Source organism: Phyllostomus discolor, chromosome 8, assembly GCF_004126475.2.
Source record: "Phyllostomus discolor isolate MPI-MPIP mPhyDis1 chromosome 8, mPhyDis1.pri.v3, whole genome shotgun sequence".
In the NCBI taxonomy this organism is placed as follows: Eukaryota; Metazoa; Chordata; class Mammalia; order Chiroptera; family Phyllostomidae; genus Phyllostomus; species Phyllostomus discolor.
This window is the reverse complement of record NC_040910.2, coordinates 89,849,901-89,874,355: the sequence shown is the minus strand read 5'-3', so window position 1 is coordinate 89,874,355 and position 24,455 is coordinate 89,849,901. Positions and strand designations below refer to the sequence as shown.

General features: G+C 52.7%; 2 protein-coding genes across 11 annotated transcripts; one reads left to right on the top strand and one right to left on the bottom strand.

The window, feature by feature from the left end:
* The first annotated feature begins 189 nt into the window (after window positions 1-189).
* Window positions 190-4,429, top strand: PRR29 (proline rich 29). 6 transcript variants are annotated; one of them, XM_036033502.1, is made up of 6 exons: window positions 640-1,311; window positions 1,706-1,781; window positions 1,965-2,071; window positions 2,950-3,155; window positions 3,306-3,376; window positions 3,567-4,429. In XM_036033502.1, the coding sequence occupies exons 1-6, from the start codon at window positions 1,198-1,200 to the stop codon at window positions 3,593-3,595; spliced, it is 603 nt and encodes a 200-aa protein (XP_035889395.1). In that variant the 5' UTR covers window positions 640-1,197; the 3' UTR covers window positions 3,596-4,429. The 6 variants fall into 6 exon arrangements, with proteins under 6 accessions (XP_035889399.1, XP_035889398.1, XP_035889395.1 ...); XM_036033504.1 differs by lacking the exon at window positions 640-1,311 and adding an exon at window positions 1,314-1,398; XM_036033506.1 differs by lacking the exon at window positions 2,950-3,155 and having other exon boundaries at window positions 190-1,311.
* ICAM2 (intercellular adhesion molecule 2) lies at window positions 4,410-21,621 on the bottom strand. Of its 5 annotated transcripts, none has more exons than XM_036033500.1 (6): window positions 21,496-21,621; window positions 11,568-11,693; window positions 8,961-9,056; window positions 6,917-7,180; window positions 5,434-5,754; window positions 4,410-4,744 (listed from the first exon to the last, which is right to left on the bottom strand). In XM_036033500.1, exons 3-6 carry the CDS (start codon window positions 9,019-9,021, stop codon window positions 4,566-4,568), a joined length of 825 nt encoding a protein of 274 aa, XP_035889393.1. In that variant the 5' UTR covers window positions 9,022-9,056; window positions 11,568-11,693; window positions 21,496-21,621; the 3' UTR covers window positions 4,410-4,565. The 5 variants fall into 5 exon arrangements, with proteins under 5 accessions (XP_035889393.1, XP_035889391.1, XP_035889392.1 ...); XM_036033498.1 differs by lacking the exon at window positions 21,496-21,621 and adding an exon at window positions 18,818-18,925 and having other exon boundaries at window positions 8,961-9,046; window positions 11,551-11,693; XM_036033499.1 differs by lacking the exon at window positions 21,496-21,621 and adding an exon at window positions 18,818-18,925.
* Between the last annotated feature and the right edge of the window lie 2,834 nt (window positions 21,622-24,455).

Here is a 24,455-nt window from a genome sequence, read left to right as displayed (position 1 = left end):
ACAGTGCAGCAGAGAGCCAGTGAGGCTGCACTGCTGTGTCGCAGTGCTCAGAAGGGCGCCTTGCACACACAGGCACTTCCGTGGGCAGGGTGGATGGCGGGGAGCGCAACGGCTGGTTTTGTCTTTCTCCCTGGATGAGGGTGGAGACAGACGGAAAGACGCACCCGGTCCCCCGACTCCCGGGGGGGACTGTGACCACAGCGCCCCATCTCTGTTGGTGGCTGTCGAAGCCCTGAGACCCACCAGGACAGCTAATGCACTGCCCACAGGCTCCCTCCCCTCGGACAGAGACCAAGGCTCAGAGGAAGAGGTGGAAATCGTCTTTCTGATTTTAGACACCAGGATTGCCGGGAAGGGTGGCCGAACAGAAGTGCAGGGTGGGGGAAGGGCAGTTCAGGGCGCGCTAATCCCAGCTTCCTGTCCCGGTGTTCCCTGACCGCCGGGCAGGGCCTATCTGAGGGTGCTCTGGGCTACAGAAATAGATCCCTCCTCTCACCTGCTCTTCGGCAAAGCAGACCTTGATACCTTCTTGCCAAAGAATGCTTGCTTTGGTCCTTTTTCCAGGGTGAAGGACATTAAGGGGGCATTGCTGCTGACCGCCCCGTCCCCCCCTGACCCCCCCCCCCCCGCGCTTCTCCACCTCCGCTGAGGACAGCACAGAGGCTCACCTCGGCCCAGGAGCGGGGAGCAAAGAGCGGGGACGGGGTAGCGGGGAGTCAGGGGCCAGCCACCTGTTTCTGGCCAGGGCCCAGCCTTTTCTGTGAACTTGGTTGGCGTTTCCTTCCTCCGTCTGCTCCAGAAACCACCCTCGGACTCCGAGGGGCAGACAGCAGATCCTCCGCCCTGCTCGCCGCCGGGCCGCCGCCGCCGGCCTGACCCCACAGAATTCTCTGTCCTGCTTAATTCACCGTCTTAGTCCAGTGGGCTTGGGGGCGTAAAAACAAAGTGGAGGAGCCCAGGGCCGGCTTCCCCACCACTCCCGCACTGTGTTCACTTACCGGGCACAGGCCCCCACCCTCCCACCCCCGCCCAGGCCGGGTACGGGGCTGCGCGAGGGTCGGATTTAGGGCGAGGAGTAAGACGGTGCCCGGCCCCAGTGCAAGGGCGGGAGTGGGCGCGGGGGCGGCTGGAGGCGGACAACCGAGAGGAAAACGGGCTTCCTAGGCGTGGGGTCCTGGGGACCCCATGTCCTAGGAGATGGAGAGAGGGGAGCACAAAGCAGCAACTTCGGGCAAACGCCCCAGGCAGCCCAAGCCCGTGCGGCGGGACCGGCGCTTAACCAGGAAGAGGCTTTGGTGTCGCGTCGCCAAGGTAACCCTGACTCGGGGGAAGCTGGCCATGGCCTCTGGGACTGGAGGGAGCTGGGGTGCTCACCCACCGCAGGGTGCAGCCCCGACGGTGAGAGCTGGGCCAGCGAGCAGAACCTGCCTTTACCGAGGAGGCCCGGGGGAGATGGCAGAGTTGGGGAGCCGTGCCTGCTGGGGGGTGGGAGGCGAGGGGGTTACGAACTCCGGAGGGAGCGGTGGGAACTGAGGAGAGCGACCCCAGCCGGAGAAGAAGGGACTGACAGGGAGGGGGGAGGCCGAGAGGGGTGGGGAGAGGACCCTGCGGGGTTAGGGAGGCAACGGGGTGGGGCATGAGGGAGGAGGTCGGACCCCCAGTCCCTTCTCCGCTCAGCCTGCCTGAGTCCCCCTCTCCCCCTCAGCCCTGGGCGCCTGTCCTGCAGCCCCTCCCGTGGGCAGTCCCACCATCGCCCCCGCAGCCCAGCCGAGTGAAGGAAGGTGAGACTCCGGGCTCCCTCCCGCCCCCTGTACCCCCTCTACCCTCACACATGCCTGGGTGTTGATGCTGCCTCCCACCCTCTTATGAGTCCTGGGGCTGGGTGTCTGGGAAAAGGCCCTGGGGTCACGGCAGCGGTCTGGGGAGGGGGTGCCTGGCACGCCCACTGAACCCGTGCCCCCTAGACCTGCTGGAGCTGATGATGCTGCAGAACGCGCAGATGAACCAGCTGCTCCTGAGTCGCCTGGTGGCAGCAGCGCTGAACCCCTGGCCAGCTGCCTCTGGAGCGCAGGTGCAAAGGCTAGGGATGGGCCACTGCAGGTCCAGGCTGGGCATACGCCTGGGGCATCTCCTTGAGAGAAAGGACCGGGAGAAAAAGCAGCAGGAAGCCAGCCTGCACCGATCTGACTGGGTCTGTCTGGCATCTATTAGATGCCAGGCCCTGTACCAGCCTCCATGGGGGGGGGGGGCCTGAATCAAGACCACTCAGGTCTTGTTTTTAAGGAGGTGTCCCTGCAATGTGTCCCTCACTGGACTGCAGGCCCAGGAAGACAGGCGCCATTGTACCCTGGACCTGCCTGGTGCCTGGGACTTACTGGGGGCCCCCGTTGACAACGAGTGAATGAGTAAATGAACGACCATGAATACGAGACGACAAGGAGACAACAAGGGCTGAGGCAGGAGAGCTGCCCTGCCTGCGTGCTCACCTGGTGTGGGGGGGGGGGGGGGCGGGAATGAGGCAACGCTCCTCGGAGGAGCAAGTGGCCTTAGAACCAGCCCTTGAAAGCCAGCTGGGATTTCCGTGACCGGAGGTGAGGGCCGTGTGCGCCACCCAGGCTGGCAGAGCCCTGAAGGGGGCCTGGGACAGGCAGGGGGCAGTTTGTCCCCCAGTTCTGGAGCCACACCTGCATCCTTCCAGTCCCTGCTCAGCCTTTTATTAGCTGCTGACCTAAGACAAGTTGCTCAGCCTCCTTGAGCCTCAGTTTTCCCACCTGCGAAATAAGGGTTAGATGCCTCCAAAATGTCCCGCGTGCAGGTAGTCAAGATCAGTCAAAGGCAGCTGTTTGATGGTGTGTATCCGGAAAAAGGACTTACAGGAACAGAGGAGTGGGGGGAGGGAGAGCCTGGGCCTGTGTCACCACCTCCCCTCCGCTTTCACACAATGCCCAGGTCTACCTGGAGGGTCCGACAGAGGAGGGTGAGGAAGAGGAGGAGCTGGAAGCCCTAGAGGCAGGGCCTTTGGTGCTCCATCACCACTACCTGCCCTGGTTGATGCCGGCTCTGGGGCCTTTCCTTCCCCCTCCCCAACCTCAGCCCCAGCTGCAGGATGCGTCTGGAATCCAGCAGCTCTCTCTGGCCTCCGGGAAAAGGCGGGTGTAAGTGAGGTCAGGGCCTGGCTGCTGCCAGGGCCCTTCTTTGGCTGGGCTGGAAGAGCTGTGCTGGGGCTGGGGGAGGGGCAGAGACCCTTGTGGACGAAACCCCAGAGGCCGCTTCTGATGGGGGTGTTTTTTTCATCCCCATCTTAGGAGAGCTGTGCCGCCACCCCCACCCCCCAGTGCCACAGGGACTGTGGGTGCGGATGTGCCCCCGGCTTCAGGTAGGGGCAGGCTGGGCGGGCAGTGGGGTCCAGGCCTGAGGATGGGTCAGGAGGGTCATATTCCTCTGAGGGGGGACTACTAGTGTCACTGCAGCAGGCAACTGGCCTGGCCCCTTCCCCTTCCCTCCTTGGGGTCCACTGAGGCAAGAGGGAGTCAAGATAAGGGTGCTGTCTCCCCCCAACCCCCCAGATTACTACGATGCTGAGAGCCTGCCATGAAGACAGACACTGGCCCAGGGACCCACGCCGGCTGGCAACAACCCTGGATACCCAAGCGCCCTTCTAGTGCTTGAAGCCATGCCTGGCAGCCATTCTCCAGCCTCAACCCCACCCAGACCTCCCCTCCCAGCAGAGTAGGTCTCCTCTCCATCCGGCTCAGATCCTGGACCAGCCCGATCTCTCCTCTGGGGGAAGAGCTCACTGGAGCACCGTTCAAGGCCCAGGGGCCAGAGGAAAACCAACTCTGCTCTACGGCTCGGGGGCAGCTGGGAACCAGAACCCCCCTAACCCTCCATTCCCACCCCCTCTCTGGGAAGGCCAGGGCTGTGGGGTCTCAGTCTGGCTCAGAATGGAGCAGGTGGCGAGAAGACTGCTTTTGTGTCCACGGCTCTCTGAAGGCCAAGGGTGACGAGGGAGTGTCCTGACTGGGAGGGTCCCGGGGCTGAGCCAGTTCCCTCGGGGTCCCCACCCTCGCCCCAGCTTCCTGTTGGCCCTGTCCCGGTCCAGCTGAGAGTGGCCTGAGTTTCTGGAGGGCCATGTGGGGACAGAGCACCTCCGCCCCACCAGGCTGGGGTGCATCTCTTCAACGCTCCCTCAGGTGGAATTTGTTACTCGGCGCCCAGCGAGGGTAGGTGTCAGGTGCCTGGGCAGGTCAGCACAGGAGTGCCCTGGGGCCTGGGCCGGCTGGGAAGGCCCCTGGGAAGGAGAGGGTGGAGGGACACTGAGGAGACATCTGGGAACAGAAGTCTGGGTCTCATGAGTGACCTTCCTGGCAGTTGAGTGTTCTCTCAGGAGGAGACATCGAGGCACAGGGTTAAGTCCAGGTGTTTATATTCAGATGAGAAGAGAAAATGTTCCCAAAGTCCTCTGCTGCTTGTCAATGTCCTTCAGCCAGGGCTGGACCGCAACCCTGAGGAGCCACATTGAGTCCCAGTGGCTGTCATGGCGGAGGCCATGCTCCACAGGCAGACTATGCGCGGTAGGCCCGTCTCAGTCTCCTCCAAGCCGATTGCACCCCATAACTGCCTCTTCGCCTCTGGTGCCATTGCTGGCCGAAGGCAAAACACAGCAGGACGGATGTCACAAACAACGACAGCAGCACTGACACAACCGCGATGATGATGACCATCTGCTTGTCGGGCTTGGGCTCTAGGGAAGAAGGGGGTAGTAGTCCTAGAAGTCCTCTGGTCCTAGGTGCCCAGGGGCCAAGGGGGAGTGGAGGTCCACCCATCGCCCGCCCACCCCATCGTCCATCCTGCCGCCACCCTGTGTTACAGAGACAAATGGCAACTGGTGCACTGACCAGGGGACAGGTAATAAGCTGGGGCCCAGGCCCCCAGCCGGGCCTCAGTGAGCCTGTGAGGGCAGATGCCCCCCTGACATCAGCCCTGGCACCAGCACGTGGTCTCTGGACACTGTGGCCTGGACAGCGGTGTGGCCTGGGCCAGCGCCTCCCTGGACAGAGCTGAGTGAGTTTCCACCAAACTCTCTGAAAACATGGAACATCTTGGCCATCGAGAGTCACAGAATAGTGAAGTTCTAGGAGACCTTAGGGGTCAGCGAGGTCAAACTTTCCCTTGTAGAGAGGAGCGAAGGCCAGAGAAAAGGAGTTGACTTGGTCAAGGTCACACAGCTTACTAGTGGCCAAACCACCACTCAAGGTCCAAGCTGGGGACTTCCAGGAGGAGCATAAGAGGGACCCTCAGCACTGGGTGTGGGGACCTTGGGTGCCCACCCCTCTGAGCTGGCAGAGACTGGGCCAAGATTCTGATTTCCCAAGGGGGCCTACAGTGAGTGCCCTGTCCTTCCCTCCCTCTACCCTGGGGGCTTACCCTTACCATGGATCTCGAGCCCCTGGGACTTGGATTTTTTGCAAATGACTGTCCCACCACGAGACTTCAGGTCCAGTTTGGCCTCGCAGGAGAAGTTGTAGCGCCCGTCCTCCCTGTGGGCCGTCCTGTTGTACGTGGTCATGGCTTCTTGCGGGCCGGCTGTTGCCCCCTCGAAGGTCTGCTGGTGCAGGGACTCGTTGCCACGGAACAAGGTGAGGGTGAGTTTCTCCAGGGGCGCCACATCGGGCACCCTGCACTCGATGATGAAGGACTCGCCCACAGTCACCCAAATGGGCTGCACCGTCATCAGCACCTCCTTTGGAGGGTCTGCGGGGAAGACCACGGGGAGGTCTGGTTAGATGGGGGTGTAGTCCCAGTGGGCCCACCTGGCCAGGAGCACCCCCACCAGCACTGTGTTCTCGGGCCCCTGGCTGGACTTGAGGAGGAGGATGTCGGCTGGGGCCCGGCCTGCTCTACGGTGTCGGCCTGCTCTACGGTGTAAAGAGAGGAAGGGGGAGCAGTTTAGGGTGAAGGGTGTACTGGGTGTTGGCTTCACAAACATGATGGTTCTGGAATGGACAAGGATGGGGGTGGTCAGGTGTCTTACAAAGAGAGGGTCCAGAAACTGTGTGGCCAACCAGAGGGATAGAAATATTTGTATCTTCCCACTTTCTCTCGAGAAATTAAAAACTAATTTGAAAAATGAAACAGTTGGATAATTATACGCAGAAGGACTTGGGGGTGATCATGGGAACTGGGCCATGAACTGTGAAGCTGTCATTTAAGAGGTGCGGGTCAAAATCAGGCCTGCCTTAGTTCTCTAGGGTCAGGTTCACAGTCACCTCCATCCCTCATCAAACAGAGCCCTTGGCGTGGCCTGGATTTCCCTTTGAACTAGAATACCCTACCTCCATCACCCCAGGATGGTCTGCTGGGTTCAGGACATCTTTCTATTCTTTGGACCCGCTGATGTCAGTAACGGGGAGGACCCAAGCGATACCTTTAGTGCCAAGATGTTGAGAGAATCCCGGGCTATCAGGAGGTCTCCACAGCTCGTGCACCAGTGTGTGTGTGAGGGTCCCTCATTTGCTGAGGGCCCTCAGGGGAAGATAAAAGCACCTGGTGACTCGACGAGCTGAAGGGGACACTGGAGAGCACGCAGCCCTCCTGACAGTGCCGCCGCCGCTCATGGGATGTGGGTGCTCCGGTGAAGGGGCTGCCCCCGGGCCGGGAGAGGGCTTTTAGATCTGCATGCCTCTGGCCTGGGTCGCCCTCCTCTGAGCAAGCCTCAAAACCTGGGCTGCCAGGAGGCTCAGGGAGGCCAGCGAATGTGCAGATGCTGAGCTCATGGCCTGCATCTGGCTCTGTCACCTCAGGAGCCCAGGAAGGTGGGGGCCATGACGGGAGTGGCCAGGAGTAGGAACACTCCGTAGACACGGGGTCTGCCCTGGAGAGGGATGGCCCCGCCAAGGGAGCATGGAGCACTCACAAAACACGCTGATGTTGCCGTGTGCCGACAACTGCTTCTGGGAGCAGGTGAAGTAGCATTGCAGGACCGTGTTCTGGGAGACGCCGAAGACCTCGTACTGTATCCACTGAGTTTCTTTGACCAGCAAAGTCTTATTGAGGTTGGTCTCCATACCGCCGGTATTAGGCCTGGGACAGGTGGTGCTGCAGTTGATCACCTGGGACCCTCCGTGCTCCACCACCAGCTGCTCTGGGTATATCCTCACTTCGAACTCCTCGGCGGACCCTGGAGGACCAGAAACGCCGGGCAGTGGATGTCCCCGTCGCTCTGCCCAGGGGAGCTGCCCACCGCTAGCATGCTGACCAAGGGGCTCATTCTGCTCCTTGACCCTTGACCCTTGTCCAGGCCTTGCATCTAGACCGAGGAGGCAGCCCCTGGGCTGTCTCCCTGACGCTGGTTGTCCCTCCTCCAGCCCGTCACCTCCAGAAGAGAGGCACCTCGTGCACATCTTCTGTCTCTGTGAGAGGGATCCTATTCCACCTTCCAGGCCCAGCCCTAATGTGCCCTCTTCCACGAAGGCCTCTCTGAGAAGGAGGTGGACTCTGTGTCCTAAGTCTCTGTGGCCCAGGGTTCGACCCCTCCCTCCCTCCTTCCGGTCTTGCTCAAATCCTGTTTGAGCACCTGCTGTGTGCCAGGTACTGTTCCGGGCTCTGCGGGAGTGAACAAGGCAGACCGAACCCTGCCTCTGCAGGGACTCATGTTCCAGTGAAGGAAACAGATAATAATAAACAAATGTCCAGCCTATCAGGTGGTGACAAGCGCCTGAGAAATGAAACAGAAAGTGGGGATGAGGGTGGCCATTTTAGCACAGGCCTCACTGGAGTAACAACATTTGAGCAAAGACACGAGGGAGGTGGGGGTGAGCCCTGCAGATACGGGGGGCAGAGGGCTCCGGGGAGAGGCGGCTGCCAGCCCAACGCCCTGGGTCAGGGGTGTGCTCGGCGTGCTGGAGGAACAGTGAGGTGTCCAGGGTGTTCGAGCTCAGTGAGGACAGAGGCAGGGGAAGAGGAGGTCACCAAGGAGATGGAGCTGCCTGGCCTACGACCCACTGCACCAGTGATTCATATTCGTGTTGACTCCCCCTTAGCCATTTTCGAGCTTCTAGAAGGCAGGACCCTGTTTACCATTGTGCCTAGCGCAGTGCCCTGTGTGTGACAGACTCAGGAAGTATTTGATGCGTGAAGGTTGAGTCTTCAGCACTCACGTCTCCCTTGGCAATGACCAGGAAGGTCCTCGATCTGACCAGCCAGGCCCAGCCTCTGTGCTGTGCTAGTGCCACACCCCCACTTCCCCACTCAGCCCTCAGACCCTGCTGTGTAAAGAAGTGGCAACAGAGGGGCTTTGCAGGAAGGCAGAGCTGGATTTGAATCTTGAGTTCACCATGCACCAGCTATGTGACCTTAGAAAAGGTGTTTTCTCTCTCTGAACCTCAGTTTCCTCATCTGTAAAATGGGCTAGTAATTCCTTTCCCAAAAGAAGGTTCAATGAGATAGCCCTTAAAAAGCACCTGGCAGGTTATCCAAAACAGAGTGCTGGGCACATGGCAGGAATTTCCCTCTCAGTGCCCTTGACCCACTAGAAGGGGTTGTACTTCCGTTCTGAGGATAGCCAGAAGGCAAGGCCCTATACTGCCCCCTTTGTCCCCTAGGCCGCATCTGGAGATCAGCTGGGGCATGCCCTTACCTTCTCTTGAACCCTAGCTCCCTTCACCTCCTTCAGCCCCGCCCCAGCCCACCAATGGGCCTCCATGACATGCCACGCCCACATGCCATGAAGCCGTGGGGCTGTTCCACCTGGGACCCAGGAGGCCAGGACGCCCATGGGATGCCTGGGCCATACAGAAACCAGGTTGCCACGGCATCCTGTACCCACCATGGCCCACCACTGTGTTCAAAACCTCAGAGACTTCAGGGCCAGCCCCACCCGCAATCTAAAGCCAGGAGAGCAGGCAGCCCACCCTTGGGCCCAGCCTGTGCCAAGCCAGGAACCCCAGGCGCTGGCTCACCTGGGCAGAAGAGCAGGGCCAGAAGGGCCACGGGCAGGCCCCAGCAGCCAGAAGGAGACATCTCAGCGCGGAGAACAGCCGGCAGACTGCGGAGACAGAGGGCGCAGGCTGAGGAGTGGTGGCCTAAAGTCCAAGCGCTTATACCTCCAGCCCTTTGTGAGCGGGTGACTGCATTTCCTCTTATTATCTGGGTGGCCCTCGGGAAGCCGCGTGGAAGGCGGGCCCCGGATCCGGGCTTGGGAGAACCCAGGCAGAGGAAGCTGGATGCTGCTGATAAGCGGGGGCATAACCTGACCCTCGGCCATGCTCCTGTGAGGTCAGGGCGCTGAAGAGTGCCTATGTGTTGACAAACATGTGCATGCGTGTGAATGACATGCATGACACAGGATTCTGGTGCACTGTGCGGGTGCAGGAGACAGGAATGACTGCAAGTCCCAGATCTGGGGAACCCCAAATCTCACAGAACACATTGCTGGGGCCCCCTCTGAAAAGAAAATATCTGAAGTCAGGACCTGTCTGGGACGCAGAGTCACCATAGCAGAGCAGATAACGAGCTGGGATTTTCTAGGGAAACGTGGGTGGGAATTCGAGCGGCTCCAGCTAACAGCCGAGCACACGTCTACTTAAATATGAACACATCCGCTCAGCTCTCCTCGTCAACCTGTCGGCGACTCGGCTGACACAGGGACACTGAGGCCCAGAGCCTCGGGAGCAGCTCCCACGATAGTCCCCACACACGGAGGTAATGCGGGTCAGGCTGGCTGCAGCCCAAATCCTCAGCCTCCCGTTTTCGAACCGGGCTGATGGGGTCGCCCCTCCCGCTCCAGGCAGGGCACCCGGCGTGAGGGTCTAGAGGCTGGCAAGCTTCAGCGTGCTTCCCGGAGGCCCTGTCACCAGGGGCAGGGTCCTCACATGTGAGAGCAGGCGAGAGGGGGATTCTGTGTGTGGGGTGGGTCTGGCCGGGAGGCTTTTGCTTCTGACGTACCCAGCCTTCTGTTGCCCCGGTTCTGGCTCGGATGCCCTGGGGCCCACTGGCCTCGGAGGCGCCACAGCGGTGGCCTTTCCAAAGGGGTGCTCCAGCATTGTGAGGGCTCAGCCCAAACCTCGCTGCTGGGTCGGGAGAGTGGGGTGAGGTCATGGCCTTCCCTGGGCTGCGGAGGCCAGAGGCTGTGACCATTGTGCAGTCAGAGGGGGCCGCCCTTGTCAGCGGGGACCCAGGAAGCCTGGGACGGGTCGCTGGGCCTCGGAAGGGCACAGAGAGAAAGAGGATGGAGGAGAGAGGAACCAAGCCCCAGAGCAGGGGTCTGAGCCCACCTGTGGCTGCAGGAAACGCTCCTCCCGTCCAAGCGGGAGGCCCAGAGGCAGCCTGGGGGCCAGGCAGTGGCCCTGCTGTGCCGCAGCTCTGTGGCCTCCACCTGGCCTGAATAATAACAACAACAGTAATAATAATATTAATATTATTAATAATAATAATAAACAATAGCTACAGAAATAATAACAACGATAATACAACAGTGAACACTTACTACTACAGGTCACAAGCACTCTGTGAGTATGAACTAATTAAATCCCCCAACTCTACGAGGTAGGTACTGTCATGTCCCCATCTTATGGATGGGGAAACTGAGTCACAGGGCAGTTTAAGGGGTTTGCCCAAAGTCACACACTTAGGAGCGAGCGAGCAAACGTAATGAGCGAGAGGCAGCCTGGAGACCGCCGACACCCAGCAGAGCCGGGGTGAGAGAAGGATTCTCAGGGGCGTGATCCCCAGTGGCACCTTGGGAAGGAAATCAAGGCAACAGGAGGCCAGGGAAGCTGCTGGGGCCTTCCCTGCCATGAGAGCTTTGGGAGAGGCAGGTTGGGTCCCGTTGCAGTTTCCGGCAGGGACAGTGCCTGGGAACCCCAGGCCGCACGCGCAGCTGGGCCAGCCTGACTCCACACCCGCGGGCCCTGGTGAGGCTGCTGCAGCCCACAGGTCCTGCCCTGAGCCCACCAGGCCTGCTCTGCCCCCTCAACTCACCCTCTGATCTCTCCCCCACGCCCCTGGGCAGGCCTCCCTTTTCCTGCACACCGGGCGTGTGGACGTGGCGCTGTGAGACCTGTGGGCCGCAGTCCGGTAGCTTCCACGTCAGTCTCCCCCGCGTTCCTACTGACCTGTCCACCCAAGAGGGTGGAGGCTGGATCGCATGCACTGCTGTCTCCAGCAGGAAAGGACACCGCCTGGCACACAGTGGGCACTTAATTACTGTTCAGTCAGTAGATGGATGGATGGATGGGTGGATTAGCAAATGAATACAAGACAGTAGTTTTGGTAAACAACCCCCCCCCTCCCCCGCCAACCTTGCTTCTGGGTCCATCCAGCATATCTTTCTCCTTCTGCTGATGCCTCAGCTGCCCCCCAGCTGTAGCTGGGCTGATCGCATAAGCAGACAACCGAGGACCCTGAGTCTCCGAGGAGGGTATTAGGAGTTGGGGGGTGGGGCAGGGTTTTTCCTGAGACTTTCTGAAACAGAGCTGGTAGGAACAAACACTCCCTTTCTGGTCCTAACAGCAGGCGCTCATGTGTCACCAGCTGTCTGTGCTCACGTACCTGTGAGTGCAGGAGCTGACAGAAAGATGGCTCAGTGGCGGATGGAAGGTGAACCGGAACCGTCACAGGTAACGTGCTGGCTGGGGGTGTGGCAGGGTGGACGGTAGAGGGTGGAGGGCTGGGTTGAGGGGCTGGTGTTGGTTCTGTGTTGCAGAAACGAAAGAGTTTTTCAGGCTGGACATCAGTGGGCAGTTCTGGCCCTTCAAACCTGCCCATGGGGGTCAGGGCTGGTGCAGGTCGTTGTGTAGGGGAGTAACTCCAAGGTGTGTTCTGCCTCACAGAACTTTCTGGGCGGGAAGGGAAGGTGAGGTGGGGGGATGGAGGTGTCTACTTGCGTGAGGCCAGGAGGCCTTCTGGGAGAGAGAATGAAGAGGATTTGGGGGTTGATGACCAGGCCCTAGGATGCCATGATCAATGCTTCCAAATGAAGGAGAAAGAGCAAAGCTTCCTGTTGCTAAGGAGTTGCCCGGAGATGGAGGAAATCGACCTTTGTGTGGAAGAGAGAAGAAACTCAGGTCTTCCTTCCCAGACCGCTGTTTCCCCCTCATGTACTCCCCCCCTTATTCTTTAGGGCTCTGAGCTCCTCAGTGGAAGGGACAAAAGCGGCGGGGGGGGGGGGGGGGGGGGAGAGGATGGGGGAGAGGAAGACGAAGAACTTCTAGCTACCGCCTCCCAGACCCTCTTTCCTCCTTGGAAAATCCCTCCCTTCCAGCTGTCAGGAATGTTACAGCCCACACAGTCTGTTTTCTGAGTCTAAACTCCTTCAACCTGCATCTCAAATACACAGAAGCACTGTTTATCCTTTAGTGGGTCCAGAAGCCAGATGACTTAGAACCAAGCCACATGTACAGGAGAGCAGTAGTGGGCCCTGGAGGGCATGGTGGGTTCTGGAAGACACCCAAGAACTGGCGGGGAGGGGGGGGTTGGAGCCTCGGTTTAGGAAGTGAACTCATCTCTTCCACAGGGCTGACTGGGTCTTAACCCAGGGACTTCTCTCTATCACTTCTATTCCTGTTGAAAGAAAAGAACTTTCAGACTAGAACCGTGCTCTTGGCACCATCTTTGGTCCCCACTGGTCCTTGAAAAACCATCTTTCAAGGACCAGTGGGGAAACTCAAGAGTCAGAAAACTTCAGTTTCAGATAATAGTTAATAAGCCCAGTAGTTAATGCACGTAAAAAGCTGTTGTTTCGGGAACTGTAGGTATGGCTTCCCCTGACTCCAGGAGACCACAAGCCATTGACCTTTGTGCCCCAGAAGGGACCACAAGATATCAAGGTGGCGTCCAAGCCACTGTGTTCCAGGGAGAGAGAGTCTGGCACCCAGGACACAGATAAAGAAAATCACTCAGGACCCAGGACCCAGGACCCAGACAAAGAAAAGGACTGGTCAGCAGATGAAAGGATGTTGGGGAAATTGCCAGGCTGCAGTGTTTATTAACCTCTTTCCCAAATTCCAAGTCCCTTACCTACATCTTTTTCCCTTAAACTCCAGACCCCTTACCTACACTTTTGCCCCCTTAAAAAAGAGGCTGGCCCGATTCCATTTTTAGTTTTTTGAGGACATTCCATGCTGTTTCCCGCAGTGGCTGCACCAGTCTGCATTCCCACTCACAGTGCACTAGGGTCCCCTTTTCTCCGCATCCTCTCCAACACTTGTTTGTTGATTTCTTTATGATGGCCATTCGACCAGTGTGAAGTGGTATCTCATTGTCATTTTAATTTGTATCTCTCTGATGGCTAGTGATGCTGAGCATCCTTCCCTGTGTCTCTGGGCCCTCTGTATGTCCTCTTTGGAGAAGTGTCTGTTCAGGTCCTTTGCCCATTTTTAAATTGGGTTGTTTGTCTTCCTAGAGTTGAGTCACGTGAGTTTTTTATATATTTTAGAGATCAAACCCTTGTCCAAGGTATTATTGGCAAATATATTTTCCCATACAACTGGTTCCCTTTTCATCTTACTGATATTTTCTTTAGCTGTGCAGAAGATTTTTATTTTGATGGAGTCTCATTTGTTTATTCTTTCCTTTATGTCCTTACTCTAGGGGACATAATGGTAAAAATATTGCTGTGTGGAATATCTGAGATTTTCACTGATTTAAAAGAACCTATGCACCCCAATGTTCACAGCAGCATAATTTACAATAGGCAAGTGCTGGAAGCAACCTAAGTGCCCAAAAATAAATGAGTAGATCAGCCCTGGCTGGCGTAGCTCAGTGAATTGAGCATGGGCTGCAAATCAAAGCATCGCAGGTTCGATTCCCAGTCAGGGCACATGCCTTGGTTGCAGGCCACGGCCCCCAGCAACTGCACATTGATGTTTCTCTCTCTCTTTCTCCCTCCCTTTCCTCTCTAAAAATAAATAAATAAAACCTTAAAAAAACCCCAAACATTACCTTCTTTAAAAAAAATAAATAAAAAATAAAAAGAAATAAATGAGTGGATCAAAAAACTGGTACATTTACTCAATGGAATACTATGTAGCAGAAAAAATGAGCTCCTACCCTTAGTGTTAGCATGGATGGAACTGGAGAGAATTATGCTAAGTGAAATAAGCCAGGCGGTGAAAGACAATATGATCTCACCTATAAGTAGAACCTAATTAAAAAACAAACAAGCAAGCAAAGTAGAACCAGAGACACTGCAATAAAGAACAAACTGACAATAACCAGAGGGGAGGGAGTAGGGGGATAACAGGGGAAAGAAGGGGAAGGGTCATCAAGGAACATCTATAGAGGACACGGACAAAGCCAAGGGCAGGTAGGACTGAGGGTGGGAGGTGGGGGTCGGTGGGGCAGGGGAAAGTGGTGGTGGGAAAATGGAGACAACTATACTTGAACAACAATAAAAAGAAAAAAAAGGATGGCTTGAAAGGAAACATCAGACAGACTGTTAGGGTACAAACCCACCAACCATCTGAATAAAGCACCCATAGAGATTCAATCCCTGTCTCTGCTCGTTGGGTCTGGTAGGTGACAGGCAGCAGAACACCAGGTTTTCCGGTTTCAGGACCAACGTGAAATGAAGATACTGATAAACAGAGATCGAGCGAGCTTATTCTCAAGATGCCTACTCTAAAGGACCTTTAAAGACAGGTGTCAGACAGGGTTCAAAATGGCCACAGGACACTTTTCTGTGCAAGAAGGAAGAATGAAGAAGCAAAATGGCAGGTGAGTATGTGACTCCTGACAATCAGCATCTGCAATAATGTTTATTTGAGAAGTTCTTACAAGTTCAAAACTTAAATACTGGGCAATAATATGTGAGGGGACTGCAGTTAAAGCATTCTAGACTCCTGTATGGCATAGAAAGGAGGGTGCACTTGAAGTCGTAAGAGCATGGTAAAATTTCAAGGAAAATTAGAGAGAGAGAGAGAGAGAGAGAGAGAGAGAGAGAGAGAGGGTTAGTTTATAAGCCCTAAACCACAGGAAGGGATTAAAATGGTATCAAAACAGACAACCTTCCACCAATGAAAAAAATTAAGTGAGGGTAAAGTATAGTAAAAGTGGGACAAATGTAAATTTTAAAAAAGATTTATCAAGAAGTCCAAATTTGTTAATCATCATAATAAAGATAAAAATTTTAGCTGCAGTTAAAAGACAGAGTTGTGTAATTATTTTTTATCCTTGCCCCGTGTTAATCTGTGACTGTCTGATGTCTGCCTTTAACGCAAAAGACAAAGCCTCATATGCACACGTCAGCCTCAACGGAACTGCCAGGAGGAGAGGAACACAGCTTGGACCTGTGGTCCTGAAGAATCCTGTGGTTCAGGCCGGTTCCCTCGGAAACCCCAGGGTTCCATGTGACTAGCAAACGGGCATGACCTGGCCCTTCATTCTCTCTGATGCCCCAGCTCCCTGCTGTGTCGTACACACCACTCGGTGCTAAATCATCTGACTTTCCCTTCGAGGACAAAGAGTGCATCTGGGTATTTATCAGACACAGGTTAAGGAGTTGGACTCAGAAAATGGGTACGTGTGGACTGTAATGCTCCTGAGAGAGAGCAGGAAGGGAGGGATTTTCCAAGTTGGAAAAAGAGTTTGGGAGGTGGCTGCTGGAAGCTCTCCCCCTTCTTTTTCCCTCCTCTCGTGTTTAGATTTCTGGTGATGTACGCCGTCACCAGGGTTCTTTTCTGTACCTTTTCTCTGCAAAATGTGGCTTCAAGTTACTAAGAGAAGGAGGAAGGAAAAAGAGAACTAACATTTAGCTATTATCTATTCTTTGCTAGGGACTAAGCTAAAGATTTTAATGCATTATGTTATTTAATTATCACACCAAACTACAAACAGAGAGAGCCATTCTGGTTGTGCATATGAGAGAACAGAGGCTCGGGCGGGCTACTAGTGTGCCCGTGTCACAGAGCCAGCAGGCGAGAGGGTGCAGATGAAGCCTGGGTGGCTGGCTGGTCGGCGTTGCCAGGGGTTGGGGCGGGCAGAGAGGGATAAATAGGTGGAACAGGATTTTCTGGGCAGTGAAACTACTCTGTTTGCTACTTGAGTGGTGGGTACATGTCATGATACAATTTGTCCAAACCCACAGAACGTACAACACCGAGAGTGAACACTTACGTCAACTATGGACTTTGGGTGACAGTGACGTGCCAGGGTTGGTTCACTGAAAGCAACAAATGTACCACTCTGCTGGGGAATGCTGCCGATGGGGAGGCTGTATAAATGGGGGCGGGGGGGTGGAATATATGGGAGATCTCTGTACCTTCCCCTCGATTTTGTTGTGAACCTAAACGGCTCTAAAAAAACAAAGTCCGCTATGTCAGGATGGGCGGGGCAGGACAAAAAGGCGGCTGAACTACAAACAAACATGGCAGCCGAAACAAATGTGGCGGCCGAGCTACAACCTGGAAGAGACGGCTGACGTCAAACTAGGGCGTGAGGAGAACCACCAATGACATGTTGCCACTTTGTTCGGAGGGGACCAGTCCCCAGCTCCCACGAAGAGGGCCAACCGAGATAAAACCCCGCCTTGTTCCCTGCTTGGGCACGACTTCTCCAGCCCCACTGTGCAGACCAGGGAACCTCACCCAGGTGCACAAACCCCAATAAAGCTCTATACTGCCTAAGTTTGTGGCTGATTAGCATTTATTCCCCAGCGGAGCCTAAGAAAACCTTTCATGTTACAAACGTTTAATCTTTGTTGTAGCTCAAACACTATTCAAAAGAGAATCTTCTGGGTTAGGGTTCTTGCCAGCTCTGGATTGATGCTGAAAAGCAGGCTTTTCAAGTCAATTTTTTGTTAGCAGGGTTTAGTGAAAGTCATGGACTCGATCATTCTTAATTGTTCATCTCAGTTTAGATTTTAAAAATATTAAAGCCCAAAACCCAGTTCTGTGCTATTTAGGAGACACACCCAACACACGAGCAAGGAAGGGGTGAAGGTCAAGGGTGGAAGGAAGCCAGGAAAGCTCTAAGGATATCGGACCCAGAGGACTTGTAAGATAAAAATGCCCATTAGGAATAGTGCAAGTGCCTGAATGAAAAGGTCAATTTGCCAGGAAATTATAGTAGTTCTAAACGTGGAGGCATCTAGCTTCAAAGAGAGAAAATCCATAAAGAGAAAGAAACCACCATCATAGCAAGGAATCTTAGCATACTTCCTTCAACTATGAAAAATAAAGAAGACCAAAAAAATCAGAAAATGAACAGAAGAGCTGAAACACACAGTTTAAAAGCTTGATATGTGCCTATGAATTAGAAAACATGAGTTCTTTTTTAAACATAAGTTTTAAAATTCTATATAGTTGGTAATATAAAAATAGGCTCTAAGCAACCCATGGGTCAAAGAAAAAAATAGAAATAACACACTTTAAGATCTCTTGAATTGAATGGTAATGAAAAAACAATGTATTAAAATGTGTGGGGTGCATCCAGCGTGAGACTGAGAGGGAAATTTATAGGCTTAACTGCTTGTATTAGAAACGAGTCTGAAATCAGCATCCAGTGTGAGTGAGTGGTCAGGAAGTCAGAAAATAAAAACAAAGGGAACACAAAGGTGACACAAGAGGGAATGAAGAGAAGAAACCAAAGTAAACAGAACGAAGGAAACCCGAAAGTGAACTCAAAGAGAATACTCTTGAGTAGAAATCAATAACATAGAAAATAAAAGAGACAGGATCCTTGAAAAAAGTTAGTCCTTGAAAAAACAGAATGGGCAAATCTCTGGTAAAATCTGCTCAGAAACACAAGAAAGCACCAGTGGACATTATTAGGAATGGAAATAGGAACATTAAAAAGACGACCTTACACATTCACGGAGAGGGAAAGTAGGCCAGAAGCTGCCCAGCGCTGCTGCAGAGGGAGAGGGGAGGGGAAGTGAGGAATCGTTTCATGGGCAGAGTTTCCGTTTTGTATAAGAAAACTCCAGAGATTGGCCGCAAAACAACCGTTGGTACTTACCACAAGCAACTTTTGCTATCAGGCAAAGAGGACTTTTAGGACAAAAACACTTATTAGGGATAGAGTGAGTACCTAAATTAAAGGGAAAGTCACCAGGAAGTTTTAATAGTTCTAAACTTGTAAGGATCTATCTTGAAAAAACTACAAAGAGATAAAACCACCATCATAGCAAAACATTTTAATACATATCTCTCAACTCTGATTAATGAAGCAGACAAAACACAGTTAAGAGGGAACATCTTGCGTTATGTGTACTTTATCACAGTTAAAAATAAAAATGACTATACATAATTTATGCCAAGAAATAGGAAGCGAAGTAGACCAATTAGACAAGTATAACGAAACTTGATTTAAGAAGAAACTAAACGCCCAAATGATTCTATAACTATTAAAAAATTGAATCAGTAACTTTAAAAACTTCCCACAAAGCAAACACCTGGTCCAAATAGTTTTATAGAAGTTTAAATAGAGATAATTCTAATTTTATACAGCCTCTTTCTGAAAGTGGGAAAATCAGGAACACTCTCTAACCCTGTGAGGCCAGTATAACCTTCACACGAAAACCAGGCAAGTACAGAATGAGAAAGGCACATTAGAAGCCGATCTCACTCACAAATACAGATGCAAGGATTAGAAAAATACTAGCAACCCAAATCTAGTAGTGTATAAACATAAGAGACAGCACATCGAAGCGCAGCTTATCTCGGGCACGCCAAATTGGTTTAACAATAGAAAAAAGGGTTCACAGAGCGTTTACTACGTTGGTAAGAGTAAACTTGGGGGCTCTGCGTCACGTCACTTCTGCCTTCTTCTGACAGCAGCTGCAGCCACGGCGGATAGTGACACGCGAGCTTAGACTCACCTTATGTTGCCAATGTCCCACCTCAAGTTTACACCGTGTTGCTTTTTGCTTTTTGCCTCTTCAGTGCCACTGAAGGAGCCACTCATCATATGGGAAAATGCAGTTCCGTAACTTGTAACCCTACGCCCAGGAGGGGCAGGAGCGGGTGGAGGCGGGCTCCCATTTCCTTCTTTCCCACGGACTATTGTGGGCGGCGCTTCTAGACTTGTGAGAGGTCCCAGCGGAACTGAGCTCCCTCCCTATAGCGCATCATCATTCACACAACTTTAACCCGGCTTTTCCTCTTTCCCTGTTGCAGCCTCCCTGCTCCTTCACGCCCTGCTTCCCGGAATCACTTCTCCAGTACCTACCTGAACCTTCCTCCTGGCTCCAGGCTCTGCTTTTGAAGGAGCTCAGACTAAAGACTTAACGTGAAGAGATTTAAGAAGAGAAAATACATAATCTGAAAAATCATTTATAATAGGAAAAACAGGAATAATCTAGCAAAACACGTATATGACCTATAGTAACAAGTCATGAAACCTCATTGAAAGACATTAGATACAATCTAAATAAATGGAGAGATAGCCTGTGTACATGAATGGCAGGTTCAGTACCATAAAGATATCAATCCTCCCCTGACTCACACACAGATGCAGTGCAACTGCAATTAATCTCAATTTTTCATGAAAATTGAAAGCTGATTTTTAAAACTTACATGGAAGAGTGAAAGGACCAAAATGCAGCTAAACAACATTAAGGTAAGGGGACTTGCTCTATTAGATAATAAGACGTATTATAAAACACAGTATTAGTGTAGAGGTAGGCAAATGAACACAGTATTAGTGCAGATGTAGACAAATCAACTGGAAGAAAATAACGAGCCCAGCAACACCCTGTATAAAACTACATGGAGAAACAGGGAGGGAAACGTATTCTTACTTTACACCAAATGTAGGAATCGGTTCCATCTAGATTCAGGACTTGTGAAAGAGCATGTTGAAAACTTTTATAAGGCAACGTAGTAGAATATTTTTATGTCTTCTGGGCAGGGAAGGATTTCTCAAGTGAGATCCCAAAACACTCATCATAAAATAAACACCTGTTGACTCTGATTACATTAAAGATATATATGAGCACTTCAAAGAAAAGGAAACAAGCATAAACAAATAAAAAAGAAGCTTTCACTCAATAGTAGCCAGAAGATTTTAAAATTAAAACCACAGTGGATACCATTTTGTATCTACCAGCTAGGCAAAAGCTAAAGAATCTAACAAGACCCAAATGTTGGAGAGTTACAGGGCAATAGAAACGCTTACAGTTGCCGGCGACAGGGTGTATTAGTCCTCTGGGAGATGACAAGGTATCACCTTGTAAAGCTGAATATTCTCACTCCCCGTCACCCACAGTTCCACTCCCAGATACATGCCCTGGAGGAACTTTTGCTCTAAGAACCAGGAGACAGGTCCCGTGCTGACCTCTTGCTATCTATCTGTGTGACTTCAATCAAGTCACTTATCAGTGTCCGCTTCTATAAAATAGGATTAATAATAGTACCTTCCTCATAGGGCTGTTGTGTGGATTAAACACAGCGAGTTAACATTTTAATGAAAGATTTTATATATTTTTCAGAAAGAGAGGAAGGGAGGGAGAAAGGGAGACAGAGAAACATGGATCGGTTCCCTCTGTCACGCACCCAACCAAGGACCCGGCCTGCAACCCAGGCACGTGCCCTGACCGGGAATCAGACCAGTCACATTTTGGTTTGCTGGATGACCCTTCACCCACTGAGCCACACCAGTCAGGGCAAGTTAATATTTTTAAGTATTTAAAGCATGCCTAGCACACAGTAAATGTTATATAACTGCTTCACATACACACACACACACACACACACACAGATAGATCTGCATTTGTGATAAAGCACAAAAAATCAAGAGAACAATAACCCCCAAATTCAGAGGGTGGTTACATCTGGGTGGGAAGTAAAACACACAGGTAGATGCAAGATTTAAGAATCATCTTTGTGTCGAGTGGTGGGTTCAGGACTGTCCATATTATCATGCTGTATGTAATGTACATGTCTGTTACATGTGTGTATATTAGGTGCTACACATTAAATTTTACAAAAAGAACACCAAGGGAACAGAGACATTCCCACATGTCCACAAAGAAGAGGAAGCTCCATGGGAATGTGTGGGAAGTCCCCCTGTAGCTGAGGAGGGGGAATTGCACCGAGTGAGATTCAGCGTGAACCCCAGATGCAAGCCGCGGAGGGAGGGGACTGCCCCTTCCCCTGTGCATCAGCTCTGGCCCAGCTGATATGCACGGCCCAGCTCAGATGGCCTAGGTCATATACACGTGGGCACCTGGACAAAATGGCAGTGACACACTTCGACATCTGTCACCTCGGTAACAGGGCAGGAGAGGAAGCAAGAGGACAAAAACAGGAAGCCACCACAAAAGCAAGGCCTGTGCACTGAGAGAGAGCAGACAGGAGCTGCACACGCTGGGGACTGGGAACAGCCAAACATCCAGTCAGAAGGAACTCTGGAATTTCCAGCTCCCTTCCACCCCCACCATGCCCACCCGGGGGAAACTGAGGCCCAGAGAGGGCAAGGCATTGGAACTCAGGCCTTGATACTCCATCCCAAACCCTTCCCGCTCTGCCAGGAGGAAGGTAAGTAGTATGACCTTACCTGTCACTCGCTGAATGGAGTGACAGCGATGGGGAAGGAGAGGGCGGCCAGGGGTCCAGCCACCTTGACAGGTGAAAGCTGGCTGTGATGCTGCCGCCGGTGCCGTGGTGCCAGTGAAACGTGGTTCTGACGTGTTAATTCAGGTGTCTTCCGTCCCAGAAGTCACGTGCTTCCTGTGTCAGATGATCTCAGCTAACCTTACTCTCGGTGCGCTTAACCATTTCTAGTGCACGGTTCTGTGGCACCGAGCGCGTTCACATCGCTGTGCACCCGTGCCCAGCATCCGTCTCCAGGACACGTCCATCCTCCCAAGCTGGAGCTCTGCACTCGTTAAGCACTGAACACCCCTGTCGCCCCTCACCCCAGCCCCTGGCGACCTCTGTTCTGTTTTCTGTCTCTGTGAATCCGACCACCCCAGGGACCTCGTGTGAGTGGGGTCACATAGTGTCTGTCTTTCTCTGACTGGCTCGTTTCACTTAGCACAATATCCTCAAGGTTCATCCATGTTGCAGCACGTGTCAGAATTACCTTTTTAAAAAATCTTCATCCAAAAACATGTTTTCTGTTGATTTTAGAGAGAATGAGAAAGAGAGAAACATCAGTGCCTCCCGTACGCACTCTGACTGGGGATCGAACCCCAAACCTTTTGGTGTAAGGGACAATGCTCCAGCCAACTGAGCCACTTGACCAGTGCTTGCCTTCCTTGTTAAGGCTGAATAACATTCCGTTATATGACAGACTACATTTGTGTACCTGCTCATCCGTCCATGGACGCTGGGGTTGCTTCCTCCTTTTGGCTATTGTGAGTAGCGCTGCTGTGAACGTGGGTGGGCAAATGTCTCCTCGAGTCCCTGCTCCCAACTCCCTGGGGTACATACTCAGAAGAGAGATTTTCTAGATCACATGGTAGCTGTATGTTTCTTTTCTTTTTCTTTTTCTTTCTTTTTTTTTTTTTTTTGAGAAACTGCTGTACCATTTTGCCCTCTCTTTAAAAAAAATTCTTTTTATCTTCACCCAAGGACAATTTTTTTTCATTGTTTTTAAAGAGAGAGGAAGGGGGGGGGAGGGAGAGAGAGAAAAAAATTGATGTGAATGAGAAACATTGATTGTTTGCCTTCTCGTAGGTGCCCCGGCCGAGGGTCAAACCAAAGACTTTTCGTCTCCCAGACAATGCTTCAACCCACTGAGCTTCACTGGCTAGGGCTTCCTGTCTCTGTTTTGATGTGCAGTTTCTGTGCTTCTGGGGGCCTTTGATGAGTGAGAAAGTTTCAGGGGAGCCACCCATTGTCCCCTTTGACAACTGCTTCTCTATTTCTTAGCTGGGGAAAAGCCCAATTACACAGGAAAATAGAAAGTTCAGGGTGCGAGCAGTTTCCTGCAGATGGCTGTGCCTGACACGCTGTTCCTTCAAAACTCACTTTCTCTGCTCAGGACCTCAAGAGGGGGATACGGAGAAAGAGACTGTGGGTGAGACAGGCCGTGCGGCAGGAGCCCCAGGAGGACCCCACATCTCTCTTGGCATCAGGTCGCACAGTCACTGATCAGAGCTGGGCCTGTAATAACCGGGAGTTGGTAGGAAGAGGAGGCTGGCAAGAGCTCCCTGCTGGCTGAGCGCATCCTTGGGGACTCATGCCTGCATTTGGAGGGGGTCCCGAGGAGGGAAGGAGCTCAGGAAGTAGGCCTGTCTTTGACTCTCCTAAAATATAGGCACTCAGTTAAATTTGAATTTCAGATTATTTTTAGTGTCTCAAATATTGCATATTGCAATAGTCACATATGGTATGTACATATACATATGGAATGTATATGTCCATATGTGTATGTATCTGTATATCCCTCTCCAGATGGCATGTGCGCAATGCTCAGAACCAGCATGCAGAATGGATGAGGGACTCTGGCAGAAACCAGGGCAGAGGCATGGAGGCATGGTCTGGTTTGGTGCATGTGGGATGGCAGGGCTCAGCAGTGGGCTGAGAACACAGAGGGCTCATGAGGAGGCAGCAAAGTCACTCACAAAGTCACCCACAAACCCCCAGCAGCCAGCCAGAGGGAGGGACAGACCAAGGGGGTTGTTTTTCATTGCAGAATTATAAATAGTGTTATACTCCTTGGGACGCCCACGCCTGACAGCAGCCCCCTGGGAGGCCACCAGTGCCGAGTCTAACAGGCCGGGGCGTTCTTGGCCGAACAGTGGGACTCCCTACGCAGCTTTGGCAGTAGAGGTGCAGCAGAGCCCAGCCCGGAACTCTTCCATTGGAAGCCCCTGCAGCTGTGTTAAAAGCCACACAGACTTTTAAAAGCCATCATTTAAACTAGAATCCCCTCTCTCCAACCCCCCATTCTCCTTTTCCTTTTTTTTTTGGCTTCTGGGAAGATCACTTTTCCATGTTCATTTCCTTCCCTTCCTGGCTAAATTCCTGGTGCTTTCCTGGTGCTTTCCTGGTGCACCACCAGGAGCATGCTCAAGCAGTTGTTTACTGGACTTAAGCTAGTGGCTCAGTTTTATGAGACACGTGGTTTACCATACATGTTCCCAAACTTCAGCGTCTATCGGCATCACTGGAGGGCCCCGCCCCAGAGCTGGTTCAGCAGGTCTGGGGGGAGGACCGACAGTTTTCATTCCTGACCGGTTCCCAGGTGATGCTGATGCTTCTGGTCCTGGGACCCCGACTGTCAGACTGCCTTAGAAAGTGTTCTTCGTCCAGACGAAGGCAAGGCAGTCACCAGTGGAAACCAGAGATTTGGAGTAGAAATACCAGCCAGGCCCCTGGAAGGCTGGCTTTTCACAGGGCAGGCGTGGGCTCACTGGCCTGATAGGGCTGGACTGAATGATGGAAACATGGGTCGGTCTGACATGGTGGGGTTATGACGACTTGTGTTTGAATCTCTGTTCTGCCCCTTGCTGGCTGTGTAACCTTGGTCAAGCTGCTTAACTTCTCTGAGCTTCCGTTTCCTCCTCT

What these genes read in the sequence shown, in the direction of transcription:
- PRR29 (XM_036033502.1), top strand. Translation starts at nt 1,198, where the DNA reads ATGGAGAGAGGGGAGCACAAAGCAGCAACTTCGGGCAAACGCCCCAGG. An exon ending in TTTGGTGTCGCGTCGCCAAG is followed by an intron (nt 1,312 to 1,705) that starts GTAACCCTGACT and finishes TCTCCCCCTCAG; the next exon opens with CCCTGGGCGCCTGTCCTGCA. An exon ending in GGATGTGCCCCCGGCTTCAG is followed by an intron (nt 3,377 to 3,566) that starts GTAGGGGCAGGC and finishes CCAACCCCCCAG; the next exon opens with ATTACTACGATGCTGAGAGC.
- ICAM2 (XM_036033497.1), bottom strand. Translation starts at nt 7,403, where the DNA reads ATGTGCACGAGGTGCCTCTCTTCTGGAGGTGACGGGCTGGAGGAGGGA. An exon ending in CGGCAACATCAGCGTGTTTT is followed by an intron (nt 5,755 to 6,916) that starts GTGAGTGCTCCA and finishes TCTTCCCCGCAG; the next exon opens with ACCCTCCAAAGGAGGTGCTG. An exon ending in CCAGGGGCTCGAGATCCATG is followed by an intron (nt 4,745 to 5,433) that starts GTAAGGGTAAGC and finishes CTTCTTCCCTAG; the next exon opens with AGCCCAAGCCCGACAAGCAG.